The sequence below is a fragment of the Girardinichthys multiradiatus genome, chromosome 22, assembly GCF_021462225.1.
Source record: "Girardinichthys multiradiatus isolate DD_20200921_A chromosome 22, DD_fGirMul_XY1, whole genome shotgun sequence".
Classification (NCBI taxonomy): Eukaryota; Metazoa; Chordata; class Actinopteri; order Cyprinodontiformes; family Goodeidae; genus Girardinichthys; species Girardinichthys multiradiatus.
The window spans coordinates 25,243,220-25,266,064 of record NC_061814.1 but is presented as its reverse complement, the minus strand read 5'-3'; the positions used below and the strand labels follow the sequence as shown (position 1 = coordinate 25,266,064).

General features: G+C 38.7%; 1 protein-coding gene across 3 annotated transcripts; it reads left to right on the top strand.

Annotated features, from left to right (window-relative positions):
- The first annotated feature begins 1,356 nt into the window (after positions 1-1,356).
- washc2c (WASH complex subunit 2C) lies at positions 1,357-22,132 on the top strand. 3 transcript variants are annotated; one of them, XM_047352163.1, is made up of 31 exons: positions 1,357-1,514; positions 3,884-4,027; positions 4,159-4,323; positions 4,420-4,488; positions 5,172-5,345; positions 5,435-5,528; positions 5,605-5,666; positions 5,754-5,810; positions 5,902-5,994; positions 6,118-6,202; positions 8,191-8,250; positions 8,362-8,507; positions 8,601-8,679; positions 8,756-8,806; positions 8,888-9,082; positions 9,169-9,323; positions 9,414-9,524; positions 10,780-10,872; positions 10,943-11,047; positions 11,131-11,238; positions 11,324-11,496; positions 11,649-11,766; positions 14,827-15,249; positions 15,348-15,476; positions 16,953-17,045; positions 17,149-17,223; positions 17,441-17,500; positions 17,967-18,170; positions 19,823-20,518; positions 20,617-20,785; positions 21,500-22,132. In XM_047352163.1, the coding sequence occupies exons 2-31, from the start codon at positions 3,884-3,886 to the stop codon at positions 21,643-21,645; spliced, it is 4,332 nt and encodes a 1,443-aa protein (XP_047208119.1). In that variant the 5' UTR covers positions 1,357-1,514; the 3' UTR covers positions 21,646-22,132. The 3 variants fall into 3 exon arrangements, with proteins under 3 accessions (XP_047208119.1, XP_047208118.1, XP_047208120.1); XM_047352162.1 differs by having other exon boundaries at positions 9,166-9,323; XM_047352164.1 differs by lacking the exon at positions 17,441-17,500 and having other exon boundaries at positions 9,166-9,323.
- The last annotated feature ends 713 nt before the right edge of the window (positions 22,133-22,845 follow it).

Sequence of the window (22,845 nt, the reverse complement as noted above, 5' to 3'; positions counted from 1 at the left end):
TTCAGTAGGCCAACACTTGCACATAATCTTTTTTTATTTGTCTCATTTAATATTCAAATTCAAAAATACTTTATTAATATTCTACACCTCAGACATTTTTCAATAAAACAATTGTTAATTTTAGAGTTTTAATTTGCTGTAAACCAATATCAGAAGTTAACACTTCACTCTATTTCACTCTATGTGTGTAATCATTCTATATGAGATTCACTTTCTGAAATGAAAAACTGAAAAATTACCTTGTCTGTACCTCTCCATGTATTTGTTTCCGGTTCAGGTTAACTTAGAAAGGAGTAGTAAGAATTGCCTTTTCTCCAGTCTGAGATCTGACGTATTTCAAGAGTTTTATAGTATCTGTAAATCACCTGTTGTACTGGAATTAAATAGCATTGTAATGTGCACACATTTTCGTGTAACAGGGAGTCCAGATTTTGTCATGTAATTTCACCATAAAACATTAACTTATTCAATTCCAAAATACTTTATTAATCCCGAAGGAAAATGAAATGTTGTTGTAGCTCATCATGTAGGTTTCTTCAAAGAGCCGTTGTAGATGCTGATTGCTGTGGGGACGAAGGATCCCCACAGCAATCTAACAACAGATCTGAGGAAACCTCTGACTGAAGACACTGTCATGAAGAGGATGCTCAGGGTTCTCCATAATGTTCTTCATTTTATGAAGAATCTGTCTTTCCACAATGATCTCCAGAGGTTCCAGAGGAGTCCCCAGAACGGAGCCAGCCTTTTTTATCAGCTTGTTGAGCTTTTTTAAGTCCCTGGCTCTGATGCTGGTTCCCCAGCAGATGATGGCAGAAGAGATCTATTATATATTATAATAGTTAGAATATTCAAGAGTTTCTGGATTTAAATAGTATAAACCCATCTCTAGGTGAATATAGTCTTAATGTTTAAACTAAACATTAACACTAAAGTAACCATATGGGGAAAAGTCATTTATATATTCCATGGCATTAATTCCTGTTTGCCAAAGGCAGAATTTAAAGGGAGAAAGCATCTCCAAAATAGTCCCATTTGAGAAGAAACTGAATTCCACAAATGTTGCTAAACTTCTTTTTGGAAAGGTGTTTTATATTCAGGTTATTTAGAAATTTTATGAACCACAACATCTTAGTTACTTTTATGTTACATAAAAATTGAAATGTGTGTTTGTCGGGATAAAGTTCAATAAATGTTTAGTAAGACTTCTATACGTGCGGAAGGAGGATTAAGAAAGACTTTGATAGTAAAACCTTTCCTTTTAGGACTGTATCTTACCACATATTTCGCAGCAACTGTCGGATTTCTTCCCGCATTATTGGTTTGTTCCGCTCCGCCCCTCTCTACCGGGTTGCTATGCAACGGCAGTCAGGTGACTGTCTGCAGTCAGAACATGGCTGACCTGTCAGAAGACCAATGAGGGAAAGGCCAAATTTTGCATAATCGATCTTATTTTTTTTCTTCGTTTCTGACCGCAGTTGTCCGTCGGGGGCAGCGCTTGACGAGAGATATTCAAGGTAAGCTTATGTGCGGAGTGATTTATCCCTCAGCGTAACACGGAACAGCCGAAGCCAGTGTTGATGTTGGCTAGCTAAGTGCTAGCTGTTAGCCAAACAGCCCCCGCCTCCCCACCTCCGCTTTCACCCTAAAGAACCAAATTCTGGAGAAATTCTGGAAACTTCGTGGGGACGTATTAAATTACCTTTTGCAAATTTAGCAACGTCACTGTAAAGCCAGCGCTTTCTTGCTTTAAGTGTACTAGTTTAGCAGCAAATCAGAACAACTCCGTTGTGTTTTTGGGTAAGGAAACCGTGTCATTGTTATTTTAGATCATGCATGTAGTAAAGTTCTTGTTAAAAACGTCTCACGGTTAAACAGCTAGTAGAATACAGAGTTAATTATGAACACAGAGACTTAGAAGCTTTTACACAGTTATCTGTTTTTTAATGTAATTTACTTTGAAGAGCTTTAAACCTTTGACCCCAGAGCTAAACTTTTACTGGTAGTAAAGCTGTGGGATTTATTAAGCAATGATGGACTTCCTTGTTTTGATATCACAGTCAGTCTTATTCTTCAGGTTGGTTTTCCCCCACTACATATCTGGCTTTCAGAATATGTTGTCTTCATTTCTGAATGGCATACAGTAACATGTAAATTAATACCTCTTGAACTTGGTCATATTTTTTCACATATAAATACAGCTTTTAGTTTATTTTATTGGGATTTTATGTGATAGACCAAGACAAAGTAGTTTATAATTGTGAAGTGGAAGGAAAATGATTCATATGTTTAAAACAAAAAAGTGGGATTTAGTCTTCCCTTTCTCAATCCTCTGTAGAGTCACCTTTCACTACAGGTATGATAGTCTTTTAGGGTATGTCTCTACTAGTTTTCCACACGTAGAGAATAAGGTTTTGCCCCTTTTTTGTGGCAAAATAGCCTAGGCTCAGTCGAATTGGCTGGAAAACATCTGTGAAGGTGAACCTCCACTCCAGTTTCTAGTTTCATACGGCCTCTAAAAGATTTTCTTACAGGATTGTGCTGCTTTTAGCCACATCAATCTTCCCATCAACTCTTGTCAAGCTTCCCTGGCTCTGCTAAAGAAAAGCATCATAGTAGTATGATGTTACCACCACCACGTTTCATGGCGGGGATGGTGTATTCCATTCCACCACAAATAGCGTTTTGCATGTAGGTCAAAAAGTTTTATGTTGGTCTCATCTGACCAGAGCACCTTCGTTTACATAGTTGCCGGTACCCCTACATGACTAGTGAAAACTACAGAGGGGTGGTCTTGTAGGTTTCTTTTAAATTCAACAATCTTTCCACTCTTTAAAGCGAGTTGTATAGTCAATGAATTCACCCACCTTAGCTGTAAATCTCTCCTGTTCCTCCAGAGTAACCTTGGGCTTCTCAACTGCTTTTAAGGAGTGCTTTCTTGGCCAGATCTATCAGTTTAGGTGGATGGCCATTGTAGGGTTGCAGTTGTGTCATACCCGTTCCATTTTTGGATGATGGATCGAACAGCATTTTGTGAGATGCTTAGAGTGTGGAATATTATATTACAACCTAATCCTGCTTTAACCCTCTCCACTACTTTGTCCTTGATGCATCTGCTGCGTTCCTTGGTCTTTGTGATTCTGTTTGTTCACTAATGTTCCTTAATAGCCCTCTGAAGCCTTCACAGAACAACTGTACTGTATATGTACTGAGACTGAAATACAGTCTCAGAAAGGCACACCACATTGTTCAGATTTTGAGTCGTAAAAAAGTTTGAAAAACAAGGGGGCCTTTTACTTTACAGTTATGCATTTCTTTGCGTTAGTCTATCATGTAAAATCCCAATACAATGCATTGAACTTTGTGACTGTACTAACAAAATGTTAAAGGCAAGGCACAAAGAATGTATGATGTGTTACTGAAACTCTCTCTCAGTCATACATTGTCAGTGATATTTCTGATTCTTCTCTGATTGTTTAAGGAGTTTTTCAAACATTCATGTGGTTTTGGATCAGCTCAGTGATTCGTCATCTCTGCGTTTTAAAATCTGAATCACTTACCCTCCCATTGATCTTTTTAGATAGGGTAAATTATTGCATTTTTAAGGCATTGTGATCATTCTATGTAATGTAAAACAAGCAGCAACTATAGAGAGGCCAATCTCACTCTTATAAGACCTCTGATTCCTGTGAATGGTTCCATACATTCCAAACTTTATTTCCTCTAGTAAGTATTCTATGTTCATTTAAAAGGCATTTTTGTATACTAAAGTTACTCTTCTGTTACTTTTGTGTTTCTCTTTATATTTTAACAGGCACTGAAAAATCTGCATGAATTATTGATTTCCATCATTACAAGTTTCCTTTTTTTTTTTTTTTTTTTTTAGATGAGTGCTTTGCCAGTTGGAATGGCAAATGGCCCAAGCAGGAGTGAGACTTTTAGCAAAGACGCTCAGGTTTGGGAGAGACCATGGAGTCTTGAGGAAATACGACAACACAGTGCCAGCTGGTCCTTAGCAGCTGACTCAGGGGTAAGCTCTTCATGTTGTTGTAGTTTTAAAGTATTAGAGAAACACTGCTTCAGAACATTATTAAATGTGCTTTTAGTAATTTTTGTGACGGATCCTGTTTTCCTAACAGCTTTTTCTTTTTTGTTTTACAGCTCTTCCTCTTCCTTCAAGATTTCTCTCAGAGAATGCTGTCAAAGACACACGAGATTGAAAAGCAGTTGGACAGCCTTATCCGGGACACCAAGGCCACTGACAGCCGTCTGCACTCTGTCTTCAATGACTTTTTAATGCTTTCCAATACACAATTTATAGAAAATGTAATGTATCTCCTTAATGTAGTTTACAGCATTAACAGTGTTTAGGCTCCTTTGGAGTGGACACATTATAATTCAGTGCATCCTGTTCTGTTACAGAGAGTGTATGATGAAGAAGTGGAGGAGACGATCCCAAAGGCTGATGCTCCAGAGAAGCAGCCTGAGCAGGTACCTTAACTTCAAGCAAACCAGGCAACATCTCTCAACATCCTTGAACCTTGTAAAAGTATTCATAGCGCTTGAACTTTTCACAGTTTGGCACGTCACAACCACAAATGTGAATATATTCAATTGGAATTGTATGCGATAGACCAGCACAAAGTGGTGCATACATATATCATGTATAGTTTCAGTTTTATTACCACTGCAATTCTTATTTTATTTCATAAAGGCAAGATACGTGAGGTGCTTGACTAACCCTGCTTTAAAGGTCTCCTCTTCTTTCTCCCTAAACCTGTCCTAGTCTTCATGGTACATGTGTTTGTTCACTAATGTTCTCTTACAAACTTTGATACTTCACTGAACAACTGTTTATATGGTGAAAAAATCTCACCTCTACTTCCGAAGACAGTTGGTTGCACTGGATTTTAAAATTAATCAGGGGTATCATCGAAAACAAGGCTAAATACAAAAGCAAGTCACATTTGCATTTTCTTAATAGGAAAAAAAATTAAACCATGTATCCTTTTTCGCTTTATGATTATGAGCTACTTTGTGTTGGTCTATCACATAAAATCCCAGTAAAATACACTAAAGTCTTGGTTGCAACATGACAAAATGGGAAAAGGTTTAAGGGGTACAACTACATTTGCAAGTATTTCCACATTTATTTATCCATTTACTAACTTCAGGAGAAGACTCGAGAGCAGAAAGAGGCAGAGTTGATTCCCAAGATGCAGGAAGCTGTTAGTTACGGTCTAAAAGTACTGGAGTCGGCCTTTGAGCATCTGGACATCAAAGCAGGGAACTCTGACTCCGAGGACGAGGAAATCCCGGACAGAGTAGAGGCCATCCTGGAACCTAAGGTGCGTTGTTACTCTGAAAGACAATATTGCAATTCTGACTGGAATGAATGGGATAGAGTTTGCATGCCTGTTACTTATTTTCTTTTTAGGATCTCTATGTGGACAGGCCACTTCCGTATCTGATTGGCTCTCAAGCTTTCATGGAGCAAGATGATGTAGGACTTGGTGACCTGTCAAGCGATGGTAAGACTCTTACAGCGGTTCGGTCTGTACCACCGTGTGTGCAGTGTTGCGTTAATGATCCTAATGTCATTTTCAGAAATGTCAGTTGACAGTGACAGGGACAGTGTCATCGACAGCGAAGATGATAGAGACGAAGTTGTGAGATAATTTGTCTTGTATTATTCCACATTTTGTCGTGTTTTTTTTTTTTTTCTGGAAACACTAAAAAAAGCTTATTTTTAACAGCATTCAGATGATGACTTTTCCCAAGAGGAGCATGAAGCTCACAATAATATTCAGAAGGTATCTCAAATAATTGTTCTGCCTGCATTTAAAACAATAACTTAACACATAAAGCAATGAAGTTTGACATTTTGTCTTTGCTTCCATTTAGAAGTCGTCTGTGGATAGTTTTGAAGAAGATGAAGAAGAGGATGAGAATTCAGACTTATTTGAAAAATCTGACGAAGATGAAGATGTTGCTAAGGTATTGTTGGCTTACACAAAATAATATGGCTGCATCGGCCTAAAGTATCTGAGTTAGAAAAATATACTTTAGGTGTCAAATAAGTCAGATTAAGAATAACTCCTGATATTTTGTATGACACAGATCACAGGCCCTTCGTCCTTTGCTGATGAGTTAGCTGCCCGAATTAAGGGGGAACAAGTTCCCCGGCCTGATGGAGACCGTGCATGTAAGTCCCTGTCATTACCAGCTACTATACAGGACATCATCCCACTGTAGATTTCCAACTATGCATCTCATTGGCCCCCATGTATCACACGTTTGGTCATTTTCACACACTTTTGGGATACGTCAATTTTTTTTTACACTGTTCCTTACACAATTTCAGATTGGGTATGGATGTTTGTCAGTGTAGACCTGTTTTGCAGCTTGGGAGACCAAGCTCTGTTGCATAATTATTAGTCTAAGGGGCGCAAACAGCTAAACGTGCTGCAAACATATAATTTATGCAAACACCAAAACACACAAAACACTTCGTCTAATGCAACAGAAAAATGCTGCAAAGGAAAAGGCTGCAATCTCAGAATATAGACAGAAACAAAAGGAAAAATGTTGCAAATATAAAATAAAAAAAATAATAAAAACAACAGCAAGTTAACAAAAAGCTGCAAGCTCGTTCCACAAAACGGATGTGCCCCAGACCACTAGGGGCAGGCTAATATTATCTACGTAAATATGCTGCTGTTCTTTAATATTGTAACTGGTTACGGTCACGTGTTTTAAAAAAGATGTGAAGAAAAACGTACCTTTTATTTCTTCCCTCCAATTTTCTTGCCATCCTGTTACTGTCTTTACTGAGGGTTTGGTCACAAATGACTTGGTGGTTGACTCCCCCTAGTCTGGTGCTCCTCAGTTTTTATGGAGTGCACTTGGAGCTTGTCTATCTTGTTGTTTGTGGTAATTGCAGGATTTTCTTTTGCAGCGTTTTTCTGTTGTATTTGTTAGTTTTTGTGCTTTGGAGTTTGCATCATTCATGCGTTTGCAGCATGTTACACCATTTGTGGCGTGTTTAGCCCTTTGCACCTGTCAGCCGCACTCATGCAAAATCATGTTTTGCAGCACAAGGTTTCTAGTGATATGTTTATCATGGATTATATTTGATTATTGAGTTTTCTTTGTTTACTTGGAAAATTAGAGCCGATTGCATAAATGTCTCATATGCTATGGAAGGGTTTCATTGCAGTAGCCTAAACATGAGGGCTTGAGCAGAAAATAAAAAAACATTGTATGTTTATTTGAGCTTATGGTGGATACTGGTTAAAAAAACTACTTTTTTATGATAGGAAGTATTTTTAGACAGCCGTGGATGAGCTCAGGGTTTCTCACGAGGATGGCAGTTTTACTTAAAGCAGTTTCACAATATGAATCCAAACGTGCTCATGCGATTAATTGCTAATTATTGGCGTATCATTAAACCTCACAAGACAATTTCCAGCATATGTAAAGAGAAGGTATATGTAAGGATATCATTGGTGCAGGTGCCTCTTTGTAACTATGCTGTACATGCCTAAGAATGTGAGTGAAATTAGGTTTTCTACACTAGACAGTTGGGTTTAACGTGGTTCTCTGCATCCACATGAAGTGACATGGCACTAAAGGCTGTCAAAGGGAGAGGAATTTATCAGCGTTTCTAATATTTCACTGTTAAATGCTAATAGCCTACATGTTTTTGGCAAGAATGGTAATAAAACAACATCACACAGACTTTATTTGTATTGCCAACTGAATTTCAGGTTTTAAATTACTTTTAGTGTCAATATTTATCTGTTGTGATGATGTCACTTTTTTGTAACAATTTTATGTTCATCCATGTCACAAATTCTGTGGGCACGGCCCCTAAAACTATGCATAAATAGAGGTGAGCTATTTAAATTACTGTTTTCAGCCGCCACATTTATCAACACCTGATTGTTTGTGTGCTGGCATTGACCAGTGTACGCACCTTTTCATAAATCACATTTAAAACCTGTCCAACAATCATTTCTGAACCGAAATCTTCACCCACTTTTGATAAGGCCTGTTTAAGGCTTAGTTTTTTGTGAAATCCAGGCATTAAAGCTCTCATTTGTGAACATCCAGAGCAATTCCTATAAGTCTGCCATCTTTACACATGCATGTTTATGGATCTTTTCTTTCTGCCATTTCATAATTCTGAAGCATTGGCATCTAAGAAGAAGAGTAAAGACAGAAAAGAACCAAAGCCTACAAAACCACAGGGTAGGACACTCAGTCATCATCATTCCTCTTCATCCTTAAGTTTAGATGTTTCATTAATGTTTTCACAACACACCCATCAAACTTAAAACTGTTGGTGTAAATTTTTACCAGCGGCTGAGGAGGATAGTGATGATATGTTTAAGCCTCCTAAGATGGACGATCATTATGATGATGATGATGACGATGACTTCTCCCCGTTTGGAGGAAAAAGCGGCCTCTTCAGTGGTGGAAAGGGCCTCTTCGACGACGATGAAGAGGTAATGTGATTTTTTTTTTTTCTCATTTCATGTCTACATTACAGAAGCAGTGGAATCAGATATTAATGTTTCATGTTCTGATGCATTATACAGGGCGATCTTTTCTCTGAGGCACCAAAACCTAAATTGGAAGAGAAAAGAGTAATGAATGAAAGCATTAAAAGCACAGCAGGTAAACTCTAGAAATAGAAAAAGGTTGGTTTGGAGAGTGGACACAGACTTGGGTTAACATTTCTTTTACCATCCAGAATCATCCAAAGCTGATAAGATTCCAGTGGGTCCCGTATCAATATTTCCAGGTAGTAGAAGGGATCCTAATAGCAGCGTATATCATTGTGTTTCTATGCTTCACTATACTAAAACAAGCTTTCTCCAATCAGATAACAGCCTGTTTGGTTCAGGACAAAGCTCTGACTCAGAGGAGAGAAAAGAGAACAGGACCCCAGCTGTCGGGACCAAAGCAGCTCCCAAACAAACTGCCATCGGACCCAGTGCTGCTGGAATCGGGGGGCTGTTTGATGACGAAGACGACGATGATTTCTTTAGTGGTAAAGCGCTGAAAAAGCCAGACTCTGGTAAGAGAAAAAAAGGGGCACACCTAAGTGCTGCAGTTGTGGTTTGGTTGTGATTCCTGTTTGATTATTTATTTTATTTCCAGCAGTACAGGAGAAACCCAAACCTAAGAATTCAATTGACCTTTTTGATGATGATGATGATGAAGATGGTGACATATTCAGTGGCAAGTACAGCGCAGCAACTCCAACTCAAAGCCAGAGGGACGTTGAGGAGAAGAAAGATAAACCTCCAGAGAAAAAGGTAAATAAAAACAATATTTCTTAGAGATTACTAGTGTTCTATATTATGTTTTTAAAGTGTTACCATGGTGACGGTCATTCTCATGTTTAGATGCCAGCTGGGGCTGTCTCCATGTTTGGTCCTGCAACTAAAAGCCTACTAACCGAGGGCTTGAAAAAACGGCAGCCGTCTGCCAGCGAGGACCTTGAGAAATCCGAAGAGGTCTGGATAGACCATTGTTCACCAATTTAACTCTAACACCAATACATTTAGTTTGTTTTCATGGCAGAACTTCAGTCTGAAAGAGCATCATTGTCTTCAGTAGCCACAGTGTTCAGGCCATTTCAAGAAAGGTTTTTCTTCTAAAACAACTTAAGCCTGAATGAACATAATAACCTGATTGTGGAGCCAAAAAAGATTTGCCAAATCAACACTTTATAACAATTTGAGTTAATCATCCTCACCATGTCTACACTTTACTTATGGACCACATTTAAGAAAACATGAGGTTGCCAAAGTGCTGTACATAGATCATAGACAACCAGATATTCAAAGTACAATAATAAAAAATTTTATAGACTCTAAACCTGGAATGCTAAGAAAAAGGTAATACACTTAATTCAATAACCTGAAAAGAATAAGAGGGTACATTACAATAAAAGACAAAAAAAGGTTAGCAAACACAAAAATACAAACCGTAGCACACGCTTCTCAGTGGGTTGCTCATTGTATGCTTTGGATGCCAACATGTAGAAAACTTGATTACCTGTGGTTTATTTTCTTGTAGAAATAACAGGGAGAGACTGATCAGCTGTCCGTAGTGCTCTGGATGGGGTATACAACCTAACAAGCATGTTGACGTGCTCGTGTTAAAAGTCGAGCTGCTGCATTTTGTACTAACTGTAAGATTTTCAAAGTGCAGCCAATTCGTAATTTAAGCAATAATCACACTCAAAATTTTCCGAAGATAAAACCTGATTGAATTTTAGCTAAACGCCTTAGCTGATAAAAGCTGGATTTGCAACAGAATTAATCTGCATATTGGGTTTAAAATTGGTGTCTATTTTAAAACAAAGGTTTAACACGTGATTGTACCAGACCAAGTTCTGATGAAGAAGCATTAGGAGGCTGACAAACATGACCTCAGTTTTATCTTCATTTAAATGTAAAAAGTAAAGAGCCATTTAGTCCTTCATGTTTTTGAGGTATCTCGGTAGAGGTGTCAGAGAGGATTACTTTTAACATTTTTAAGGTATATAAATCTGAGAGTAAAAATACTTTCCCAAACAAAGAGGAAGGGAAAATAAAGAATAAGACTAAGGATTGAGCCTTGGGGGACACCACAAATAAACAACTGCGCTGTTTATTTAAACATGGTTTTGTTCCTCACAATTGAATCCTTTTTTGTTTTTTTTTAAACCATGTTTATTCAATAAAAGGTTTGAGTTCACAACTCTGTGTTTTTGTACAACTTCAGATTTCTCCTGCTGCTGATGTTGGAAAAGCTCCTGTTAAGCCAGCTGAAAAACCTCAGAGCACAAGCCTGTTCTCTGATGATGAAGAGCCTCAGGTACTGTTCTCAGTAGAAAAAAAAGATAAATCTGATTGCATTTTAAGTCACATGCTTTCTTTGGCTTCAGTTATTTTCAGGTATCACTAAGAGCCAGTCTAAACCTGAACCTCCAAGTCTGGGTGAAACCAGCAAGCTTCCTGTGTCATTATTTGATGATGAGGAAGAAGAAGAGGTGATAACAATTTTATTATAGCAAAAATTAAAATCCACTTTGTTTTAGGTGACATCACTACATGTATGTGTTTTACCTTACAGGATCTGTTTGCATCTGCTGCCAAATCTAAAGTTAAACCTTCTCAAGCTAAAGTCTCTGTTTCACAGTCGACCAAAGCAGCATCTAGCTCCCTTTTCAGTGATGACGAGGTATAAGAATACAAAAAATAATTTTGTTTCTGTTCAACATCAGTATTTTCCTAAATTTGAACTATATTATTTTCTGAAATGACAGGATCAGTGGATAAATTCAAAAAGTAGCACATCAAAGGCAGAAAATAAAACGGGAGGGATAAAAACCAGCGCCAGTGCCCCGTCAAATCTCCCAAGTCCTAAAATATCTCAGAAGAGCAGTCTATTTAAAGACAAGGATGATGATGACCTGTTTGCCCAGACAAAGATCTTAAGGTATGTAAAGTTGTAAATAATTTCATTAATTTATAACCTGAAAGCAAAGCAGCACTTTTCTGGCTAAAGTTACATTTGTTTAAAGTAACTTTTGATGTAGTATAGTGTTTCAAATCCTTACCCATCCTCTTGTTCTGTTGCTCTTCATGAAGTCAGAAGAAGCCCCAGAGGGTTGCTCTCCTTTTTGAGGACGAGGGAGATGATGAGGGAAAGGAATCTCTGTTTGGCAATAAACCTGCAGTTCAAACAAACACTGAAGCTCCAACTAAAGTGAGTGAATGGATATCTTTTTGTTTATCTGTGATTAAAGGCAGTTCTATTCAACTTACACAAACACTTATAGTCATGATAAACTGTTAAGTGTATTAATGTGCGTAAATAATCAGTATCATAATGAGTTTCATAATATATCAGAAATTGGTGTGAAGGATGAGTTCTTTCCTTTCAATTCGTTAATTTTATCCTGCTGGTTTAACTTTCATTAACATTTTACTGGACTCTCAGGAACATAAATGAAGGGGTTTTACAGAAAGAAAATTGATGTTCCAAGACCTAACGGTAAACTGAAAAACAGAGATAAGTTGAAGGTAAATAAGGAGGGAGAAATTTAACGTTTTTTCAGTCTCTGTCAGACACTCACCTGGAGCCAGCAGCTTCCAAGAAAGGAGTCATCACCAGGTGCCGATCAACCAATCAGAAGCGGACTCTCCGCCACATTAATGTTGCAATTCATGCAAAAAGATGCCCATTTTTGCCCACAATCCAGCTAAATAAAACATGTTTAGAGTCACAAATGTTACATGACCTTTTAGAACAAAAAATAATTTGAAGAACCAGTTTTATTTCTATTTTGAGACTTTAAAATAAAACAAAGAGCATTGGATACATTTTCTTGTACAAGATGTTAATATTTGTGGAAATAATATAAACAAAAAACAAGCTTCCAAACTAATACAAGACAAAACGTATTAGTTGTACTTCGTGTCATTCTGTTATAAAAATTCAATGCAATTATTCAATGAAGAAACTGATACACTGCTAAAACCTGCATTTGTTTTTATATCTACAGTACAGACCAAACGTTTGGACACACCTTCTCATTCAAAAAGTTTTCTTTTTTATTCATGACTATGAATATTGTAGCTTCACACTGAAGGCATCAAAACTATGAATTAACACATGTGGAATTATATACTGAACAAAACAGTGTGAAACAACTGAAAATATGTCTTATATTCTAGGTTCTTCAAAGTAGCCATCTTTTGCTTTGATTACTGCTCTGCACACTCTTGGCATTCTGTTGATGAGCTTCAAGAGGTAGTCACCTGAAATGGTTTTCACTTCACAGGTGTGCCCTGTCAGGTTTAATAAGTGGGATTTCAAGCCTTATAAATGGGGTTGGGACCATCAGTTGTGTTGTGCAGTAGGTGGATACAGTACACAGCTGATAGTCCTACTGAATAGACTGTTAGAATTTGTATTATGGCAAGAAAAAAGCAGCTAAGTAAAGAAAAACGAGTGGCCATCATTACTTTAAGAAATGAAGGTCAGTCAGTCTGAACAATTGGGAAAACTTTGAAAGTGTCCCCAAGTGCAGCCGGAAAAACCATCAAGCGCTACAAAGAAACTGGCTCACATGAGGACCGCCCCAGGAAAGGAAGACCAAGAGTCACTTCTGCTGCGGACGATAAGTTCATCCGAGTCACCAGCCTCAGAAATCGCAGGTTAACAGGAGCTCAGATTAGAGAACAGGTCAATGCCACACAGAGTTCTAGCAGCAGACACATCTCTAGAACAACTGTTAAGAGGAGACTGTGTGAATCAGGCCTTCATGGTAAAATAGCTGCTAGGAAACCACTGCTGAGGACAGGCAACAAGCAGAAGAGACTTGTTTGGGCTAAAGAACACAAGGAATGGACATTAGACCAGTGGAAATCTGTGCTTTGGTCTGATGAGTCCAAGTTTGAGATCTTTGGTTCCAAACACCGTGTCTTTGTGCGGCGCAGAAGAGGTGAACGGATGGACTCTACATGCCTGGTTCTCACTGTGAAGCATGGAGGAGGAGGTGTGATGGTGTGGGGGTGCTTTGCTGGTGACACTGTTGGGGATTTATTCAAAATTGAAGGCATGCTGAACCAGCATGGCTACCACAGCATCTTGCAGCGGCATGCTATTCCATTCAGTTTGCGTTTAGTTGGACCATCATTTATTTTTCAACAGGACAATGACCCCAAACACACCTCCAGGCTGTGTAAGGGCTATTTGACCAAGAAGGAGAGTGATGGGGTGCTGCGCCAGATGACCTGGCCTCCACAGTCACAGGACCTGAACCCAATCGAGATGGTTTGGGGTGAGCTGGACCGCAGAGTGAAGACAAAAGGGCCAACAAGTGCTAAACATCTCTGGGAAATCCTTCAAGACTGTTAGAAAACCATTTCAGGTGACTACCTCTTGAAGCTCATCAACAGAATGCCAAAAGTGTGTGGAGCAGTAATCAAAGCAAAAGGTGGCTACTTTAAAGAACCTAGAATATAAGATATATTTTCAGTTGTTTCACACTTTTTTGTTCAATATATAATTCCAAATGTGTTAATTCATAGTTTTGATGCCTTCAGTGTGAAGCTACAATATTCAGTCATGAAAATAAAGAAAAGTCTTTGAATGAGAAGGTGTGTCCAAACTTTTGGTCTGTACTATATATTTAAAATCAGTAGTTGGTTCTTTATCGTCTTCTGCCATAGTTATTAAGAGCCATTGTGGAAAGTCTAAAGAGTCACTTGCAGCTTCAGAGCCGCAGGTTTAGACCCGTCTTAAACCAACAACTTCTCTGTTCCATGCACATTTTCTTTTCTATGCTTTACCTTGTTTAACTTGTTTCTTTGTTTTCTTGTTGGTGTTGACTTTTTATGTTACCTTTTATTTGGCATAAAAAGTGCTCTAGAAATAAGGATTTTATTAATCAAAACATATGACCAAGTTGTGCTAAACATCCAAAAACAAAACTGGATTACATTATTTTTCATGTTTTTCCACCAAATTCTTTAGACTTTGGGAGAAACCAAGTACATAAACTATTCCTGTAGATAAAACCGTTTCATGCATGTTTTTTTTTTTTTTTTTCCAGACCTAAATGTCTAAATTACCAAAAGATTTTTCATATAAGAGCACTTTAATGCACTTTAACGTTGACGTGGTATAACTTGTGGTAACACAAACCTAAAATGTCCATCAAAGATACTCTCAAGGAACTTTAGAGGAAGCAGTTATTGACTTAGAAAGCTCAGATATGTGTATCCTCCACAGGTGTTTTATTATTTGTAATTTTTCCAGATGCCCTTTGCCACCCCGCAGTCCTCCCCAAGGTCAGAGGAGGTTCCGGTTTTTGAGGCCCCTGCAGAGGACAAGCCACAAGTGCAGCCGAAACCAGCTGAAAAGAAACCTGAATCGCTGCCAACTTTGCCATCACAGAACACCACTGAAATCAGAAAGAAGCCTGCTGGAGCAGTCAGTCTGTTTGGTGGTATCGACGTTCTGAGCAGCAAGCAGACTAAGGGTCCTCTGGATTATGAAGACCAGGATGACATCTTCCTCTCTAAAGGCAGCCCACCACCAATGTTTAGCACGGAGGAAAAGAAGGAAGAGAAAGGCCAAACAAAAACTGTCAGTCTGTTTGACGAGGATGAAGAAGACGAGTCAGAATGGAACGATCCAATATTCATGGCCAGTAAGTCCATGGGAGGAAAGGCAACAAAGGTTTGTCTGCTTTGTACTAGACCACAGAATGCGGTGAAAATTGATTCATTTGCATTTCTGTGTAGCTTCTGCATTTGAAATGTAACATTTTCCCACAGCCTGCAGAGGACCAACAGCAGAAAAAGAGCACCGGGGTTTTCCAGGATGAAGAGCTGTTGTTTAGTCACACACAGCAGAAGGACAACGACCCTGATGTTGATCTCTTTGCAGCCGCAACAGAAACTGAGGTCAGGACTTATGTTTCATTGTTGTGCAAGCACTCCCTTAACAAGAACTAGTTCCAAGTTCAGGGGTCATATTTAACCACCTAAACATTCTGAACTAAATTACCTGTTCCAGTATGAACAAATTCTTGTTCCTTTATGTACGCCATCAAGTTTTATGCCAGTTAGAAAATGATTTTGCGTTTTGCATCATTGGTCACCTCTTTTCCATCGGTTTAATTCTCTCCTCAGAAACAGAATCCACTTTACCGGCCAAGACTTTGTGCACAAACAAGAAATTGGACTTGGGTTTCAAGCACTCGCAGCGTACAGACATTAAGCATAAATGTATAAACTCTACAGGAAATAAAATAAAGGATTAAGGAACACTATGTATGTGTATGTACAGCCATTTATTTATATTAAGATAAAAAAAGAAAGGCAGGTTGTGTTCCTTGTTTTAATCAGAAAGACGGCCTGAGGGGAAAACTGTCTCTGTGTCTGCTGGTTTTTGCAAATAGAGCTTTGTAGTGTTGACCTGAAGGTAAAAGCCTAAACAGTTGGTGTCCTGGATGTGTGGGGTCTGCCGAGATGTTAGCAGCCTTTTACCTGACCCTAGACCTGTACAAGTCCCGGATCAAGGGAAGGTCAGCCCCAATGATCCTTTATGCAGACCTAATTGTCCTTTGTAGTTTGGACTTGTCCTGCTGAGATGGTGTGATGCTGTGATGATTCGTGTCCCTACGAGTCGTAGCAGCGTCTTTACTACTATGAATGATGCCCCAATGGATCTGCTCACAATGACCTATTTTCTTGCTTTAGTTGTCAGAAAGCAAAACGAGTCTGAAATTTTGACTTAAAAGTGTCCCATTAGCGCCACGTTCTTAGTTGTGGCCACTTTCATAGCACCACAATTCTGTTGTTCTTTAAGTTTGCCAGCTTACAAAATAATAACAAACTACACCCAGCAGTTCTATTACATATGTGGTGTTATTTTGACCCTACTTACCAGTATGAGAAAAGTTAGACGTGACAGAATGCATTAAGCTGCAACTTTATCCCTCATCTCGTATCTGCTGTACCTCGATTCACTCCCTGCCTGCAGCAGGCTCACACAGAACAACATTAGACTCAGGATGCAGAAACAACTCTGCACAATCAATGTTTCGATGGTTAGAGCATCAGCCATCAGTTTAAAGTAATTTAGCTTTTAAAGCAAGTGGAGACGAATGTACTATCAACAACAAACAGCCATCACGAAGTTCTTGCCTTAGAGTTTAAATTGAAAATATTTGTCCTAAAGTTGTGCAGGTTACATTTTTTGTTCGATCCATAACAGAGTGACAATTATTGACACAGTTCTCCAATGTTCTTCAATAAAGCTAATAAAGCTTTTATTTACTGTCTCTGCAAATAAAACATTCTTTTGTACGTAGTTGCAGATGTTTTCCACTGTATGTTTAAAAAAAAACTGCTTTGCTGAATTTTCTGAACTCTAAGGTCAGTTCGGTGAAACCAGTAGCACACAGTTTGTTTGCAGACGATGACGAAGATGATATTTTCAGCTCTACAACGGCAACACCTCCTCCTCTGGTAACAATAATTTTTATGTTTTTAGAAAATCTGCATATGTGTCTTTTTTATAGCTGTTGTAGTAAACAAAAATATACTAAACCTTTATTTATTTTTTATGTAGAATGTAGCAAAGAAACCAAGCAAACCTCTTAATAAAGCTCCACTTGCAAGCCCAGATCCTGTTTCAGAAATTCAGGTGAGTTCAGTTTAAATCTGTTTAAACAATTTTGTTTCAGTTTCATACAATCAAAATTATGTGGCCATAATTTACTGAATTAGGAGCATTAATTTGCTTTCCTCTGTTCTCAGTTTTATGTTTAGTTAGTTTAGTTTTGTGTTTTCTAAAAAAAAAAAAAAAGCTTTTTTTTTTATGTTTGATAAAATTCTGATCCAGATATAATTTGACTATACAGAAACCAGCACCAAGCCCTGTAAAACCTAAAGATTCCTCATCGAGGATTGGGAAACTTCAAGTAATTCTTTTTTTTTTTAACTGAATCAAAAGCCTTTAATACTGACTTTTCATTTCTGTTTTCCTTTTTTGGGAAGATCTTTATTAATGCTACTCTGACCTCTTTTTTTTTTCATCTGCTTTTCAATTTTCCATTCTCAAACTTTAGCTAAATCTTAGCAGCCTGGCTATCCTAATTAAAACAATTATTTCATTTTTTTTCACTAATCAAGAAAATATTTCTTGCTGCTGTTTGTAGTTTCAACAGTTCAATTTTTGCTCTTGCACCATTGTCATCCTCAGTCCTTCCCACAGCTTCTCATTTCTCTAGAGAGCTTCTTTAGAGATGTGATACAAATCTGTAGTTTTAGTTCACGGCTCTGTACACATGCTGAAATTCCTTGCTAAAAGTGCAGTTCACTATCATATAAAGAACTACACAGCTTTCACCTTAAGTGATTTTTTTCATTGTTCTTTTTAATGTTCAGGCCAGTCTGATGATCAACCCTGCTGCTTTGCTCCCTGGTGCTGTTTCCAGCATGTCAGGGACCCTGAGCTCCTCCTCTGGGGTATCCAGCTCCAGCCTGAGCCCCAGCCCTGTTTCAACTCCTATAGGAGGACATGATGAGAGTGAAGGGGCGGTGAGCTTTGATAAACCAGTCCAGGTCACAACTCTGCAGAGTGCACACAAGGTGGGTTTGGAGTTTAGTGCTTTCTATCCTGTTGTCTTTTATCTACAGGTCCTTCTCAAAAAATTAGCATATTGTGATAAAGTTCATTATTTTCCATAATGTCATGATGAAAATTTAACATTCATATATTTTAGATTCATTGCACACTAACTGAAATATTTCAGGTCTTTTATTGTCTTAATATGGATGATTTTGGCATACAGCTCATGAAAACCCAAAATTCCTATCTCACAAAATTAGCATATCATTAAAAGGGTCTCTAAACGAGCTATGAACCTAATTATCTGAATCAACGAGTTAACTCTAAACACCTGCAAAAGATTCCTGAGGCCTTTAAAACTCCCAGCCTGGTTCATCACTCAAAACCCCAATCATGGGTAAGACTGCCGACCTGACTGCTGTCCAGAAGGCCACTATTGACACCCTCAAGCAAGAGGGTAAGACACAGAAAGAAATTTCTGAACGAATAGGCTGTTCCCAGAGTGCTGTATCAAGGCACCTCAGTGGGAAGTCTGTGGGAAGGAAAAAGTGTGGCAGAAAACGCTGCACAACGAGAAGAGGTGACCGGACCCTGAGGAAGATTGTGGAGAAGGGCCGATTCCAGACCTTGGGGGACCTGCGGAAGCAGTGGACTGAGTCTGGAGTAGAAACATCCAGAGTCACCGTGCACAGGCGTGTGCAGGAAATGGGCTACAGGTGCCGCATTCCCCAGACCTGGGCCACAGAGAAGCAGCACTGGACTGTTGCTCAGTGGTCCAAAGTACTTTTTTCGGATGAAAGCAAATTCTGCATGTCATTCGGAAATCAAGGTGCCAGAGTCTGGAGGAAGACTGGGGAGAAGGAAATGCCAAAATGCCAGAAGTCCAGTGTCAAGTACCCACAGTCAGTGATGGTCTGGGGTGCCGTGTCAGCTGCTGGTGTTGGTCCACTGTGTTTTATCAAGGGCAGGGTCAATGCAGCTAGCTATCAGGAGATTTTGGAGCACTTCATGCTTCCATCTGCTGAAAAGCTTTATGGAGATGAAGATTTCATTTTTCAGCTTGACCTGGCACCTGCTCACAGTGCCAAAACCACTGGTAAATGGTTTACTGACCATGGTATCACTGTGCTCAATTGGCCTGCCAACTCTCCGGACCTGAACCCCATAGAGAATCTGTGGGATATTGTGAAGAGAACGTTGAGAGACTCAAGACCCAACACTCTGGATGAGCTAAAGGCCGCTATCGAAGCATCCTGGGCCTCCATAAGACCTCAGCAGTGCCACAGGCTGATTGCCTCCATGCCACGCCGCATTGAAGCAGTCATTTCTGCAAAAGGATTCCCGACCAAGTATTGAGTGCATAACTGTACATGATTATTTGAAGGTTAACGTTTTTTGTATTAAAAACACTTTTCTTTTATTGGTCGGATGAAATATGCTAATTTTGTGAGATATGAATTTTGGGTTTTTATGAGCTGTATGCCAAAATCATCCGTATTAAGACAATAAAAGACCTGAAATATTTCAGTTAGTGTGCAATGAATCTAAAATATATGAATGTTAAATTTTCATCATTACATTATGGAAAATAATGAACTTTATCACAATATGCTAATATTTTGAGAAGGACCTGTACATCTGCTGCAATAATAGCAAAAATCTCCCCACGCAGGACCGTGCAAAAGGTTCGGCTCTTCGGAGACCCCAGTCCAGAGCAGCGAGGCAGCAGGCGGCCAAAAAGTCGATAGGGGACACAAATCAGAGTGAAGGAGGAGACATTTTTGGGCCAAATCCCAGTGTTTCCAGTTTAGTGTTACCTCCATCAGACAAGACCAGCCTCACACCCATTAGCCCAACATCACCTTACTCATCTGAACTTTCACCCTCACCGATGCCCTTACCCTCACAGCCTTCTTCCTCCCTAAGCTCCTCCAGACCCTCTGAGCTGTCACTGCCAGTATCGACAAATGTAGTAATGAAAGACTCCAGTAAGAACAGCAGCAGTACAAAGAAACAACCAGAAGAAGATGACCTCTTTGGCTCAGACATTCTCTTTGGGCCTAAAGCGGTCAGTAACAAGCCCTCCCCGAGAGATGCCAAGAAGACCAGTGATCCACAGGCCAGTGGTGGGACAAGACTGAAGGAGGACAAAGATCCCAGCACCCTTCCATCTATTTTTGATGACCACACTGATGATCTTTTCCAAAATGTTAAGCCGCGATCAGCGACGAAGAAAGCTAAGGCCTCGCCCTTTATGGAAGATGATGACGATGACATATTTGGACTTAACAGCAGTGCCACTACCACGTCCAAACCTAAGAAGGAAATTAAGAATGATGGCAGTTTTTTAAAACAGGACATTTTTCAGGTAGTTATACCTTTTTATTTGTGGTAATTCTCGTAAGGTTTATCTGTCCTTCAGGTTAGGTTTGATCCCTTTTCTTGCTTTCTTCATTTCTGTTGCAGGACGAAGCCGGCATTGTGCCTAAAGTTGACAAGACACTCAAAGAGAAAAGCATTGATCCTACCTTGTTTGATAATGTGGACATTTTTGCTGACCTGACAGACACTTTTAAACCAAAACAGAAGTCCAAGTTAAAAGGAGAGACCAAGTCAATATTTGATGACGACATGGGTAAGCAGCAATGAGGTGTAACACATCCACAGTGCTTTGCCAAAGTCGAGTTAGAATGTTCAAAAAAGGAGTCCATGTCCTATCAAACTCTTATTTTATGGTGATTTTGTGTGATAAGCCAACCCATAGTGTGATAGTTAAACAAAATAGTCAAAACCAGATCTGAAAAGTGTGGCGTCCATTTTTATTTGGGTCCCTTTACTATGACACCCATTGATGAAATTTCTGTCAGAAGTCACATACTTAGCAAACAGAGTCCAGCTAGTTGTAATTTAACCTCTGTGAAAATCCAGTTGTTCTATCAAGGGATCAACGTTTTGTTAGAGAACAAACTGCATCATGAAGACCAAGGAACACAGCACACAGGCCAGGGAAGAACTTGAGTAGTTTAAAGCAGGATTATTACAAGCTTTGAACATCTCATTGAGCGCTGTTCAATCCATCATCCAAAAGTGGAAAGGTTTTGGCACAAATGCTAACCATCCAAGCCTCCAGAAGCCATGTTTAATTTACCTTCCTCTTCACAATTATACACTACTTTGTGTGGGTCTGTCACATTAAATCTCAATAAAATACATTGATCTTTGAGGTTAAAACGTGAGATCAAAAAAGGTACATTTGTGAGCCACTGTATAGTTTCTGAAGATTGTATGTGTTGCTTGGTATTTTTATTTGTCATATTTTAACATTTTTATACCTCTCTGCCCTTCAAAGATGACATTTTTACAACAAGCACAGCAAAGCCAGTGCCGAAGGCGCCTGATAAATCAAAGACAACTCCACCAGCCAAGGAGACCAGTAATGCACCAGATTCCATCAACATATTTGATGACCCACTTAATGCTCTGGGTGGGATCTAATGTCTTGGAGTGCCCTGGAATTTGTACAATTGTGGATTTTTTGTTTTTTGCTTCATCATTTAGTGATGAAGAAAATATATCTGATACACTGTTGATAGAATATTTATTGCTATAACATGTGGCTTATTTTCATCTGATAAAGATTGTAATTAATATGATTCCATTCATCTTTCAACTGTTTCCAAAATTATTCTGGCATCATAGTTAATATAACTGTTTAGTCTATAATACATTAAAGCACTTTATAAGCATACATTATGCTTAGTCTCTAGGCCTGCAGAAATTAAATGTTTTGTTTGGTTTGATTTGAATTGTTTGGCTTTGTCCTGTGAGATGTCATATCTTTAGGTTTGTGCCATATTATTCTTCCTCTCAAGTCATTTTTTGACAATGTTTTTATTAAGAATTTCATCCATTTCCTAACTTTGATTGTGATGATACAGACAATGCTTTTTTAATAACTAAAATGAATCGTATTTTATCTGAATTATGTGTGATTTTTTCCAATTGTGTTTTTTTTTTTTTTTTTTCTGTCTAGAGCAGGTGAATATATTATCTGTGTTTTTGGACCTAGTTTATAGTTTCTCTAGTTTTTTTATGAGAGCGGCAAATATTCAAATCACCCTGGACAGACCTATTCTGTGCATACAGTCAAATTAGAACACCATGAGCCCCCATTTGTTCCTCGAACATATTGGGACATATGGATATTAAATATCAGCAATATTGACAAATTCAAATACAATTGGCAAACAATTAAAACTTATGAAAATACCTGTTAAAATTTTTAAATGTGATTTTAAAAACATGCCACTTGTGGTGAGGATGAGATTGGGACTCCCGCTTTCATACCCTATTAAAATGGCTAAAATCAGACACAGAGATATCGTATCAGGTCCAAACCTCAGATATTTAGTTTAGTGTGATCCTCACTGTTGAAGTGGGGGTGAACCCAATGTTAAGATCCAAAGAGACACTGAACGAGAAACAGTCTACAAGTGAAGGACCTTCATAACAGCCAGCATGCCCAGGTCTGGCTGTCAACAAATTCACCCTAAAAGTCATGCTGAAAATGCTAAAAATTTCCAAAAATCTTGAAGAGGTGGATGCAGTAGGCGTTTTCACGGGGCATACAGCAGCTTCTTGCAACTGTTAACATGAAAGTGAAACCCTGTAAAATCAAAATAAAGAGGATACTCT

Coding starts and splice junctions, on each gene's coding strand:
- washc2c (XM_047352162.1), top strand. CDS start 3,884: ATGAGTGCTTTGCCAGTTGGAATGGCAAATGGCCCAAGCAGGAGTGAG. Junction 9,525..10,779: donor ACCTTGAGAAATCCGAAGAG/GTCTGGATAGAC, acceptor GTACAACTTCAG/ATTTCTCCTGCTGCTGATGT. Junction 11,239..11,323: donor CCCTTTTCAGTGATGACGAG/GTATAAGAATAC, acceptor CTGAAATGACAG/GATCAGTGGATAAATTCAAA.